Here is a 13,843-nt window from a genome sequence, read left to right on the forward strand (position 1 = left end):
ATTTTTTACTTTTTTCTAGTATAAAATACATTCTAATTCCTCTTATAAACCATAAGCGCATTGTTTAAACATCCCAAATACCCCGGCTTTCATTGATATTTAAATAAGCAATCCGCATCTATTTATGTCTACATTTAACCCTAACCGTCCCTCGATGAAGACAATTCAGTAGTTAGCGGACTCCGGAGTATTTGAACTATGCGGCCGACCGCGGGGTCACAGCTATGCAGGTTTCTAGTACCTACTTGACATTCCAATTGAAGTTAATAGAATTTAATATAGTTGGAGTAAGAAAGTAATTTAAAGAAAAATAATTTAGTGTTACGTATTTACAGATTGTAACAATGTGCAATATGAAAGTGTGACATGGTGTTTTCTGATGTTTTAATTCGATTTTTTCTTACGCATATGTACTTTAAATAAGACTTGTAAACCACCATGTGATATGCAAAGAAATAAATACTCATTTACATTTTGAGGATGAAAAAATGATTATGTGTATCTTTCCTTGAGTCAAAAATAATAATTAATAATAATTTTGCTGATACCTTTTGGTGCCTTTTAGTAGCAAAGCTTCTATGAGGTTATTTAAGAGATACCTACATAAGAAAAACCTAAATCGATGCAAACAATGTAAAATAAACATCTCCATGTCCTTTGATGTACTTATTAGAGTTCTCAAACACTGCCAATATTAAATCGGTGGTCCAATAAGAGTGAAATAGTTAATTACTTTAGTATCAATTAACGGTGGATAGTTTTATATTAATAAATGGATACTGGTACAGTCGTTAACAAAATAAGAGTAATAAACGTGCAAAGTTCGTAGCCCGATCATAAATTAGGGCGCGTTCACACGACGACGATTCGTGTTTTTTGAGAAGTCGACGTATTTCGTTTATTTTTTTGCATCACGAATCGTAAAAAATAACGGATACGTCTTAAATTAAATATTGCCTTTTCACGTTTGTGAAAAACATTAATCGTCAATGTTTTTGTTTTATAAAATTTTCCACACAAAAGTACCAGGGCATCAAAACCTTACAAATATCGGAATAGCTCCTGTAAGGTTATGATGCCCTGGTACCTACTTTTAAGATGAAAATTTTCAATTAATAACGTCCTGTCTAAGAAATGCATTAGCAGCCATCTATGTAAAAATAAAAACTAAGCTAAGGAATTGCACCACCGAACTTACCAGTAACTTTAACGATAACCGGCAGCACAACTTGGTATCATTATCGAGAGGTGTATTGTTCTGTTCTAGACTAACTTTTCCAGGGTGAAACATTTTTGTTTGCGGTGTTACTCTGTCTGCTTGAAGTTTGTTCAGGTATATCTTTTAATTAGCATTTTTAGTCTAAGGTATTAATTAGTAGGATTTAGTCATGAAAATATTTCCAGGTCTAACTGTAATTAGGTTGGTAACGTTTTTAAGATTTTCCAATTTAATAAATATAACATCAACGTAGAATATTTTGCTCAAGCTGCTTAAACAAAAACAAAAAAGAATATCTTTTCCAATACTAAAAAGTTTTTTTTTTTTTTTTTCGGACGGACTATGCTGATAGCCGTGAGCGGCTTTTTCAGCTTCACCGGACAATAGGTGAGCGCAGACGGCTCTCAACCTCAAAATTTAAGCAACGAGCCTAAGGGCGCCCCCGAGTGGGGCTCGGACCTCGGCCTAGGGCGTTGCTGGGGGACGGTAGCCTAACGTAGGTTTGGGGAGAGAAGCGGCCCGGCACGTGCCGATACCGCGAGAAAAAGGGACGGGTCGAAGGGGACCGCGGCGCGAGTCCTCGCCGGCGAGGACGGTAGATCGGTTGGAGTGGAGTGGTGCTAGTTTTCGCGAGCTGTTGGGCGGCCTCGATGGCTAGGGTGATGTCGTCGTCGGGATCGCTGAGGGCGTTCCTGGGACGACGTCTGCGCGGGGGGGTGGGGAGGTCCGGCGAGTAGTTCGCCGCCCCGGAAATGAGGGGGTTCGGGTGGGACGTGGCAGAGTCAAAATAATTCTCAGATAATTGCTTGAGGTACGACTTAATAGTCGGTAACCCCAAGTCAATATGAAGATTTTCATTACGCAGGTACCACGGGGCTCCCGTGGCCTTGCGCATGAACCTATTCTGGAGGACTTGTAACCTATGGATGTGGGAGGGGGCGATGTGTGCAAACACTGGGCCTGCATACGTGAAAATGGGACAAATGCAAGTCGTGTAAATTCTCAACTTATTTCTAAGCGACAATTTACTACGACTGTTTAGGAGACAATGGAGGCGACCTAGAGCGAAGGACGCTCGGTCGCGTACGGTTTTCACATGTTCGCGGAAGGTTAACCCTTTGTCAAGAGTGACGCCGAGATACTTAACCTTCTTTGTCCATGGAATGGGACGATCGAACATAGTGATCGATTTGGGCGTGGGAGGGAATTTGCTATTGCGAGCAAAGATGATGGCGGCGCTTTTATCGGGATTGACCTTGATACGCCAGTTCCTAAACCACTTGCCGAGGACGTCGGCAGTGTTTTGGAGGGTCTTGACTATGTGGGCTGCCCGGCGGGACGTACAGTAAATGGCTGTATCGTCCGCAAAGAGGGCGGTGTGGGTTGTAAGCGGCGATGGCTTAAACCTCGGGAAGTCGCTAGTGAAAAGCGAGAAGAGGAGAGGCGAGAGCACGGACCCTTGGGGGACTCCGGCTCGTATGGGGTGCGGGGGGGACAGTGTCCCATCCACTCGGTAGCGGAAAGAGCGATTCGACAAAAAGTCTCGTATGATGTGCACGAGACGGTCTGGCACTCCGATGTTGTAAAGCTTATATAATAAGCCGTTGTGCCACACCTTGTCGAAGGCTTTCGCCACGTCGAAGAAGAGAGCGCCTGTTTTGTAGGGGGCGTTCCTGCTGTAAAAACCAGCTAACGAGTGCTCGACGATGCGATGCACTTGTTGGACGCAAGAGTGTTTGGCTCTAAAGCCAAACTGCTCGTTGGGAATGAGACTTTTGGACTCTACGTAGTCCTTGAGGCGTTTATAGATAAGTCGCTCGTACAGTTTCCCAATAGTGTTGAGAAGACTGATGGGGCGATAACTTGTCGGCTCTGCGGCAGGCTTTCCCGGTTTAGGGATGCCTATGACGGTTGCCTCTTTCCACGCCTGCGGGAAAGTGCAATTGCTCATGGCCGCGTTGAATATAGCGGTGAGCAGGACTATTAGGGGGGCAGAGAAGCGCTTGAGCACTCTATTTGTGATGCCGTCTGAGCCGGGGGCTTTGCGAGGGTGGAGACCCTTGATGAGGGTTTCCACCTCTTCTGGGGTGATGGGGTCTAACGGGGGGTCGGTGGGGGGAGTGCAGTTTCTCCTTTGAACCTCCGAGTCAACCTCAGCGAGGTGTTCGGGATCTACCGGGAGTGAACTGGGAGCACATTGGGACTCGAGACTGCTCGCTAGACAGTCCGCCTTTTCGTCGTCGTCGAACGCCGGGGGCAGGCCGGGACGGTTAAGTGACTGCACTAAAAAGAAACCTAAGTAGGCTATAAGGCTTTTTTAAACTTTATATTAAGCGTGTATCATGTCAAGCAGTTAATTTTGGAATAAATTAAAATAGAATATAAATATAAATAGAATACAAATGAATAGTTCAAATGAAACTAAAACCAAAAATTATCCAAAAATACCAAAAAATCGTATTATTTGCCAATCAGACCGATTTTATATTCATTTGCAACTATCGCAAACCTTTTGTAATTTGACCTTTAAAACCTTCCAGCGGATCTTGTCAATCGATTTCAATTAGGAAAATTCGCTCAGACATAGATACGGACGACAAAAGTCCGATAAATATGCCAATTAACAGAGTGGCATTAAATATCTGCTACAGTACAGGCACGGACTGAGGACAGATTTTTGTTTTTGGGGCTCGTAGAAACCAACAAGGAGTTCGTATTGTGTCTATAAATTAGACGCTGCTTCACTAAGAGACTCCTGCGCATGCATGCACGCACATTAGATAATATTGTTTCATTAAAAAACCACATATAATACAAGTACGTAACGTGCGATAGAATCTTTTTTTTTAAATCTAACTTAGGCTGATGTACCGACCATCTTCCGTAAAGCTGTTGTTATTTTGAATGGTGACAAAACCTGGATAGAGTATTTATTTGCATAATGCTCTTATTAGGGAACAGTTTTATTTGTCTTTTTGGCAGAATATCGGAGTTAAAAAGCGTTTATTTAAAAGAAGGTGATAGAGAATAGAACCTAATTTATACAGGCCAGTTTTGAAAAATCATCGCAACTCCGAAGTTCTGTTTTTCCTCCCTCTGTTTTTTTTTTTCAATTAATGTATTTATTTGTGTTACTATATAAAGAGGGGCCCTTTTGCGGCGCCCTTAGTTTGTCTCTGTAAAGGGGCCATTAGGCAAACCGTTTGAGCTCTTACTAACGAGCTCGAACCGAAAGGTCCAATCACTTGATTATTTTAACTTGCGGTTCGCCGCGGGGTCGTCGGACCACTGACTGCCTTCTGAAATCGACAGGTTGATTTCACTTTGGAAGTTTTGGTTTCCTTGGATTTCTAGACGTGGAGATTTTCGTTTCGAGGAATACTATTCGATATTTAAAAATTAGAGTTTAAGACCTTGTTATTGCTAATGATTACGAATGCCTTTAAAAACTGTATGAACCTTTGGTTTACCCATATAAACCTTCATCCTATATTTCGCCCTTTAGGTAGCAACAAAAGATGGGGTTGACTTTTAACCATTTACTACACCAATGTTCATCAAAATTGGTTCAGCAGTTTAACCTTGAAAACTAGGTAACAGACAGAGTACTTTTCGTATATTACAGAGACTTGCATATAACTAAATCGGATTAATATCTTTACATCGATTTACTATTGTAATTTTTTTGTCATCAGATCCAGCTGTATGGCTTCAACAAGGAACTGTACCACAACATGTCCGAGGCTCAGCACAAATCACAAGGGGTTGTCGGCATTTCATTGATGGTGCAAGTAAGTAACCAATACAAAATTAACCATGTAGATCATTGGTTCCCAAATTTATTTGAGACTAGCCCCCTTTCTATCATACAAAAATTCCGCGCCGCCCCTCCTCCAGTCAAGATTATTGATTGGTCGTATAGAGCAGTCTGGAATGCATTCTCTCAGCGGTCGCAGGTTTCTTACAGATGGTCCGCGCCCCCCACTTTGGGGACCAATGATGTAGATGAAAGACACGTTCTTCATACTTGCCAACTGCAGAAATAAGTTTGTAATGGAAAAAATGTGGATTATGATTGCTAATGTTATGATTGTTTTGTCATAGATTGGAGAACCCACGAATAAGGAGTTGAGGCTCATCACCAGCGCGTTCAACAAAGTCATGTTTCGTGGTACGTACTGTTCCATTTTGCTTGAAATGTTTTTCATAAAGACTTCTAGTTTTGTATTTGTAAGTAAAACTTTAGTACCTAGCTCCTAAACCTGTCAAGCTACTGCTTCTATCAATGGCAGAACTAGGCGTACTTATGGTTATTTGGTTGTTTTTTAATCCTCATCCAACCCCAGCCAGCGTGGGGAATATGTAGACCAAATCTTCCGTTTGGCTCTATTCAAATAAATAACTAATAAAATTGCCTGATGATGATGATGATGTTTTCTTTCACAGGCAGTTCGTTCCCCATCAAGCACCTCCCGCTCAGCTCCTTGCTGCCAAACACCCAACAGTACTTAACGTATGAGGGCTCCACTACGCACCCTGGCTGCTGGGAGACGGCCGTCTGGATCATCTTCAACAAACCCATTTATATCTCCAAGCAGGAGGTGAGATATACAGTTATTGGCGATTATGTAAACCTATCAAGGACAAAAAGTTTTTTTTTTTTGTCACGAAGGAAATTTTAATGCTTTGCGCATCTTCACCACTGCCGGGGGATCGGATGGTTGTGGGACTCCCAGCGCTTTAGGGCGTTGCTCCGTACTGAAAAAGATGGGGTACTCGTATACCCAGTAAAACCTCCGCGGCGTTACCGCCCGTTTGAGGGTGTCGCGACAAGGACGAACAGTTCAGCTAGGTAGGTCCAACTTCGAGAAAGAGGTCAACCGTTGAATTCAATTCGACTGGGCAGCGATCGAGAAGCTTCACGACATCTTCACGTCCAAAACACCGCAGTATCTCAAGACAAGTCTTTGACCAGTAAGTGTTGCAAGCGATAACTTATGAAACGAAGACGTGGTCGCTTAAATATGGGCCTCATGAAAAGGTACAAGGTAAGTAGTTAGGGAGGAACGTGACGAGTTAAGAACCTCCTCCTCTTTTCAAGTCGTTTTAAAAAGTAAGTAACCCAGGATGACTATTCAAGCTCGCCCAAGAGCGAGCAGTAGCCTGAGACGGAGCCGCGGAAGAATGTCCAATAGGACAATAACTGGCGGCTTCGTTTCAACGGCCCCGGAGGACACCGTCGGCTTTTAGTGGGTAGGCCCCGCCCTCGTGGCGGGGAGAGTCCCACATGACCCGCTGACTGACTGACTGTCCCCATCAGCCAGTGGCATTTCCCGACTCAAAAAAAAACCCGTTTATCTATTCTATTTTTCACCACATTGTTTATTGGTAGATGTACGCGTTGCGTCAGCTCATGCAAGGGTCACAACTGACCCCAAAGGCGCCCCTCGGCAACAACGCCCGGCCAGTGCAGCCACTCCACCACCGCACTGTCAGGACCAACATCAACTTTAACAAGCAAGGGGCTCAGGTAATGACATACTATTGTTTTTTTATAAGTCTTTTATAATAATGAAGCCATGTTAGCCGGACGGTGGAGGGGTCGGACTGGCCGACTCGTGATCCAAGAAACGCGGTTTCGACGAACCCCGCCGCCGCTCGACTATTGTGGTGGTGACGTGATGAGTGACCGTGAGCCCACTCAAATACTTTCTTTCTTTCTTTCTTCTTTCTTTCTAAATGTTAACAAGTAAGAACGGATTAGACCAAGTTTAAGTAGAGACGATACTATTTATTAGACACTTCTAAACTCGATAATAAACTACAATCTCTTAAATAAGAAGAAAAACGAGGTCTAGTATTAGATTTAGTGCTAAATACTCTGCCAACACTACCACCATTGGTTCCCCTTCGTTTCCTCGTCTAAGACGTTCTAAACCACAGTGCGCCCGTATCGAATTAATTAGTGAGCCGGTGGCAGACGCGATATTATTATTTTGCGAGCGCAGACGGCTGCTTTGTCGACGATTTATTGTCGTTCCACGCGCACTGTGGTTTAGCGACCAACTGAAGATAGAAGGACTTCTTAACAGTGGACAGTACGAATTTAGTTGGACGAAACTTTAGTTAGTGCAATAGTGAGAAATTTAGTGTGGGCAGGCCTCCCACTAGGTGGACAGACGATCTGGTGAGGGTCGCGGGAGGTGCCTGGATGCGAGCAGCGCAGAACCGGTATTTGTGGAAATCCTTGGGGGAGGCCTTTGTCCAGCAGTGGACGTCTTTCGGCTGAAACGAAGGACGAACGAACGAGAAATGTTGATTCCATTTGAGCGGAAGGTAGAAAGATATTTCATGCGACTGCATGAAATCACATTACGTGACTACGTGGTGGACATTAAGATTATTGCCTACAATTTAAAAAGCATCCTTGGAAATATTTTTATCACTCATAAATCGCAAGTCGTAATAAAATAGTTATAAGTAGGTACTAGGTACTGATACAATATTGACTCAACCATTTTCATATTTTTCAATTATCGGTCGCTACCATTTAAATGCCATATTACACGACGAGAAGAGAGTGGATCTCAACGGCTTTGTTGACAATTTATTGTCGCCACGACTCAGTGGTTTAGGGACCAACTGTAGATAGGAAGACTTCTTAACGCTGGACTGGACGAATTAAGCTGACTGGACTAATTTAGGTACCCATTTATAATTCATACTTAGTTTGTGAGATCATGAGAAAGAATTTAGTGCTGTTTATGGGAAAGATAGAAAGAGATTTAATGATAAATTTACGTGGTAAGTAATGTAAAGAACCTGAATATAATAAGTAATAGAAAAGAAATGGAGAAAGTGGCGTCAAAATACTTTACATCATCAAAATGCTCTACTATTTTTTTTCTTTCTAATTAGGGTTCAATTACTACTATTTATTTAGCCTGTAATCTTTGCCGAAAACTAACATTCTTGAAAATATAGCCATGGAAATACGTATGGTGGTAATATTTCCAATGCCATTGCAAAAGCGACATGCGAGCGCGTCCCAAGTAGGATTTATCGACAATTTAAGTCCCAGACATATACTCGTAGACTGACACGACTGCAGCATGGAGTAAGAGCTAGGCTTCGGCTTCCACATTAATTAATTACTATGTGATCCTGCAGGCATATATTATTTGGGAATTCTTAATATAACGTAATGGTTCATCATCATCATCATCATTTGTTTGTATACCTATTACAAATAAATAAATAAATATATAAATTTCAGCCCCGAATTTCCATATTGACCGACTGATAGTGGTCTGCATCCAGCGCCTTCCTGCTACCTTTATGAGGTCGTCGATCCACCATGTGGGCATGCGTCCAGTAAGTGGTTGATAAGCAAGAGACTACAGAAACGCATTTTGTCAGTTCAGTAAAAGTTAACTGCTCCATAAGATATATTTATGCTGCTAAAACAATGTTACTCTTGAATTGGAAAAACATCTAACTAAATAATATCAAACATTCGATTACCTACATGGAAACAGTTATGTTACCAAAAGCCAAAACCAGAACGGTAATAACTAATAATCTTGTGTGTGTAAATTGCAAGCCACAAGTAAATCCAAAGCAAGATTACACAAACTTTTAGTGAATGCGCTTTCGCGGACCACTCGCTTCATTCATAACGCTTATCAGAACTTAAGGCACCTTATTGCTACAAAACTTAGTTACAATGGCGATAAAACTGCAATAGTTATCAAAGCAGCGCAAGTTTACAGACGTACCGAGCAATAAACAAGATATAAGCGTAGTGAGCTACCCGGTTGTAGCACAGGTAGGACAGCCAATCCATAGCATAAGATGCATTGTTCAGGATTAGGGAAACTTTTTGATTCTGCAACAATCAAAGTACTTTCATTTTTAGTTAGCTAGGCAAATTTATGTATGAATTAACGGATTAGTCATAGCCAGATATGAGTCGATTTACAAAATGTTGCTTTCACCGGATGATCCTAGAACCCAAACCGTCAAAATAGGCGATTGATCGCGCAATTGTGCTACCACCGCACCGGGCTGTCAATGCTCAAAGTGATTTTTTTTTTCTTGTCAATTTTTTCAAAAAGTCACTCAATAAAAAGGATTTAGGACGCTATTTGGATCAAATATGTAATTGCTCAATAATGAATAATAAATAAATAAATAATAAATAAAATAATGATTGATTTGATCATTATCTCGATTCGATTGCGATCATTATCTCAATGATTTATCTATTTCTAGAACTCTAGGGTCACAAGTTGTAGGTGAGGCATCAATCAATAATACAAATAGAGTCAAGTTATAAATTCTTAGTTCCTGAACGAAATACTGCCATCTATAGGGTATTGTTTCAATATTCATTTGATAAATGTCTGAGTCTGTCATATACTACAGTGGTATTTTTCCTGCATACGATGCCGACTAGAGAGTTGGCTGGTTGTTGTGACTGTGCTGTGGCTGCGGTATCGTCACTGCGTGTGGTTTCATAGATAAGTTTAATGCAGGCGGGCGGGCAGTGTAGCGACTGCCCGGGCAAAGCCGCACTTTCCACGGGACATTCGAAGTTGTAGCCGGGTAGAGTGCATCAAATTAGTTGACAAAAGACCTCTTGTTGTTCATATTTTACAGAAACGTTGTAAGAAACGCATGAATGTTTATAGCTACTTCGTTGCATCACCAAACTTTGACCGTAACTATAACGATAACCGGTAATTTTTGTATGGAGTTTGATAGATTTTTGACATTTGTTACAGTCAAAGGCAGATGGTGCAACCCAGCCTTATACAATGGATTATGTTGAGAGTTCTTTTTAATTATTCACTATTAACACTGGTCTAGAGAAACTAACGTATGCAGGATATTATACCTATAGTAATTCGCAATAAAAGTAATTGCTAAGATTACTCGGCTGGAAAGAGAGTATGTTTACTTAATAAACTTCTTGTTACAGGTCTCCAGTAACTGCCCAGATATGTACCGCAACATGCATTATACAGGTAACAATAGAAAATATTTAATATCCTAAGGAAAACCTTTGGAAATATCTTCACTTAATAAATTTCTTAGATCTGTCCCTAGAGAAACCCTTTGAAAATGTCTTACTTTTAAAATTCTTCTAGATCTTCAATGAACGAATGTTTTAGCACGATTGCACGACGAAGCATGGCAACACAGATTAGTATAATCTGTTTTCCGTTTTTCAACCAATCGCACGCAAGCATGTTGACCAAATGAATTTAAAAATTCTCGGTGTTTTTATATTTTTTTAATTTTTGTAAACCTATTTAAAGAAGCTAAAGCATGTATGTTTCTCTCTATGTCCCTCTGTACTTAACTTCTTCTAGAATGTTCTCTTCTTCACTATATGTTTTTATTTTTTATTTTTGCACTTAACCCGTTTACTTCCAGCTCGATTCTCTCACAGACGTTCGAAAAAAAGTGTTGCATGCAAACGAAAGAAATCCCCAGAGAAATGTCACGCACACAGAAATGTCACCACGAATAGGTATTGTTACACTAGCCAATGTAGCTTTTGAAGTAGCCTACATAAATCGAACCCTTTTGCTGACGACGTGATTGCGGCGCGACTGAAACACTACTTCAAGTTCAGATCACGCTATTACACAGTACACACAAAGACTTTTATGTATTACTGGATAGGTTGTGTTAACCTATCTCACTAAGTTTAAAACACTAACTACCTACTTATTGGCTCGATAGTACGTGAACGAAAGGGAAAGCAGATGTGTCGAGAGGTCGGCGCAGGCTCGACCATAAACAACAACTCAACATTTAATTTATTTATATATTTATTTGGAAACTCAACAGCTTTGTCGACAATGTACATGTTACAAAGTAGGACATTACATAACTCTAACCAATTACTAATTAATTTATTATAATCTTTTTGATAACTGCTGTTAAACTGAAAAGCTTGTCTAGTATACATAAGTTTTTTAAACACGCTTTTGGGCTGTGAAAGTATAGATCCGTCATGCCACGTTGCGCTTATATCGCGTCACAGTCACGCCTGTTGAATGCTAAAGGGTTAATTATTTAATTTATAGAGCCTGTTGTAGAGATTAGATCTGTTAGATTGCTTGATGTTTTTATACTTATTTAAAATATACGTAGTCACGATAGTAAAGTAATAACTTGTTTAACTATTAATTTACCTTTTTTTTGTCTTCTCTACTCTAGGGTATAATGTTACTTAACTTTATATATTATTTATTTACTTATGGTGTTTATATTTACAGCGACGCAATGGCCTAGGGACCACAGCATACGCTATCGCAGTGCCGAAGACCTATCTATGCTATCCCCTAACTAATTGAATGATTTTTATGTAACCTTTTTTTTCTTCTTTTAATATTAAATACAACTTAATTGTTTAGTTGGTATTGTAGGTTGATCCTATTTTTATACTCTTTTCTTAAATTAAAAACTCATGTGCATTTTTGTCATAGAAATGTATAACAAGAAATTAATGTCAATGTTTTTACTAATTTTTGGAAGCATTTAAAAGTTATTATATTGAATTTGGTCAATTCTCTTATAAAAAAAGTTATCCTTATAGTTTCACAAAAATATAAATTATAATGCACAATATTATTATATGCTTACACTGTATAAAATGTGTACATTAGAATAGTTCCTGTAGATTAATAATATAGCAATTATAAATTGTCAATTGGGTAGACAATATCTTCCTTACAACTGTACCTAAGCAATATAAATACGTACATTTACTGCAAAGCTTCTTACTCCATTTTTATAAAGTCGCGTAAACCACAGTAATACAATAAGCTAAAAACAATAAGAAATCAATTCATTAAAACAAATTACTAATAATTAGACCAGAAATAAAATATGCATATTGTATTTCTGTGGAAATCATACTGTGACCTTACAATACAAATACGTAGGCTTACGTAGAAAATAGCTGTATATAAATGTGTATATATTTTTCTAGTATAACTGAATAAAGTATCGTAATTCGTCCACACTTTAAAGTGTATTTATCTACTGCAATATAATTATTAACTGTTAAAATAAACGTTAGAGAGTTCGCGTGTATAAGATTTCTAAAATGCTAGTAAATGTAAAATTTTGAATTATAAAAGATGTACTTTATATGACTTTAAACAGCTTGTATACATGTAACTTATTAGAATTAATATGTAGCTAACTTTCAGCTAGCTAAGGCGTCGAATCTTATTACATAATTAGAAATTATACAGTTAAATATACAATTGAATTTAAAGTATACATGGCTTTAAATACTTCTCTAAAATATATCCTGCGTTACGCTGTGTAACATCATACTAATGGAGGCTTATGACTAGCATTGTATCAATTATATAAATACAAAAATTAGAAGCTACTAAGGTTAATTAAAATAGAAACGTATGCACAAACTAAGGTTCTTAATTGGGGTAATTATTATATGAATAAGTTATTTTAAAATTAAAAAAACATTTATTGATTATGTCAATTTGGAATTTTTTGATCTTTTTAATTTTCCAGGTCATAATGGTTCACAGTTTTTGAATTTTTGTCGCTGAAACAAAGTCTTCACGCAATCATCTAGCAAAAAAAAATTCAACATAGTTATCATTGTGGTTAAAATATCCTAACAATGGGGATGGTCTAAAAAATTATTACTCCAATTAATTAACATATACATAACAAAATACTATTTATATCGAAACTCCGGAGTTTTTTGTTATTAGGTTTAATCTAACATTATTCGAGGCTAAAAACTGTAATGTAACAGCGGAATTAATGTCGTAGGAAGTAGGGCCTGTGTTGTTTGTTACGTTGTAAGTTTAAATTTAATGTAATAAAATATATACGCACTGTAATTTGTTTGTCATTCTCTCTTTATCTTATTTTTTTGTCGTTTATCGTCACAACCAAATTCACAAGAATGATCTTGATTTATTTTTACTTAATTGACGCAAAGGTAGCAGGAAGGCGCTGGACGCAGGCTGCTACCAACTGCGCAACATGGAAAGCATTGGGGGAGGCCTATGTTCAGCAGTGGACGTCCTATGGCTGAGATGATGATGATGAATTTACGTGCCATGACGACGACCATGCCTTATTATGAAGTACGGAATGATAATGTATCTTTTCGGAACATTAATTAGTGAGAGTGATTTGTATATGTCACCGTAAAATTGTGAATTCCGTCAGATTATAATCTGACGTAGTTAAATTACAATCTAACCTAACCTAACCCACTATTAGTTTACAATCTAACGCGTTATATTATAAACTGACAGAGTTCACAATTTCACGTTGACATATACATTTCGATTATAAAGTTTAAAAAAAATTAAATTAGATATTTTTTTTGCACCACAACAGAAAAAGGCGTTATACCTACCGATTAAAAACTACCTAGTTTTAACTTCACATAATGAGTCAAAATGTTAAAAATACAATATACATACCTACTTATTAACAGTTAAAAAGTATTTAATACATCTTTCAATGGTGTTATTAATATCACAAATGAGAATCGATCGTTTGATTTCCTGATTCCATCCTGATTCACGTAGGAAACCAGCCAAAATCTATTGA

At 38.7% G+C, this 13,843-nt stretch overlaps 1 protein-coding gene across 2 annotated transcripts in view; it reads left to right on the forward strand.

Annotated features, from left to right (window-relative positions):
• The window catches only part of LOC135081108 (carbonic anhydrase-related protein 10-like), a 135,117-nt gene extending 121,998 nt beyond the window's left edge, over nucleotides 1-13,119 (forward strand). The window contains exons 6-12 of one of the 2 annotated variants that reach the window (XM_063975847.1): nucleotides 4,915-5,010; nucleotides 5,324-5,390; nucleotides 5,666-5,820; nucleotides 6,612-6,749; nucleotides 10,203-10,248; nucleotides 10,661-10,757; nucleotides 11,512-11,606. In XM_063975847.1, coding sequence (XP_063831917.1) covers nucleotides 4,915-5,010; nucleotides 5,324-5,390; nucleotides 5,666-5,820; nucleotides 6,612-6,749; nucleotides 10,203-10,248; nucleotides 10,661-10,757; nucleotides 11,512-11,527 — 615 coding nt within the window. In that variant the 3' untranslated portion in view covers nucleotides 11,528-11,606. Of the gene's footprint in view, nucleotides 1-4,914; nucleotides 5,011-5,323; nucleotides 5,391-5,665; nucleotides 5,821-6,611; nucleotides 6,750-10,202; nucleotides 10,249-10,660; nucleotides 10,758-11,511 lie in introns of both variants that reach the window. The other variant, XM_063975848.1, reaches the window with a different exon arrangement.
• Nucleotides 13,120-13,843: the final 724 nt, after the last annotated feature.

The sequence above is a fragment of the Ostrinia nubilalis genome, chromosome 19 (genome assembly GCF_963855985.1).
Source record: "Ostrinia nubilalis chromosome 19, ilOstNubi1.1, whole genome shotgun sequence".
NCBI lineage: Eukaryota > Metazoa > Arthropoda > Insecta > Lepidoptera > Crambidae > Ostrinia > Ostrinia nubilalis.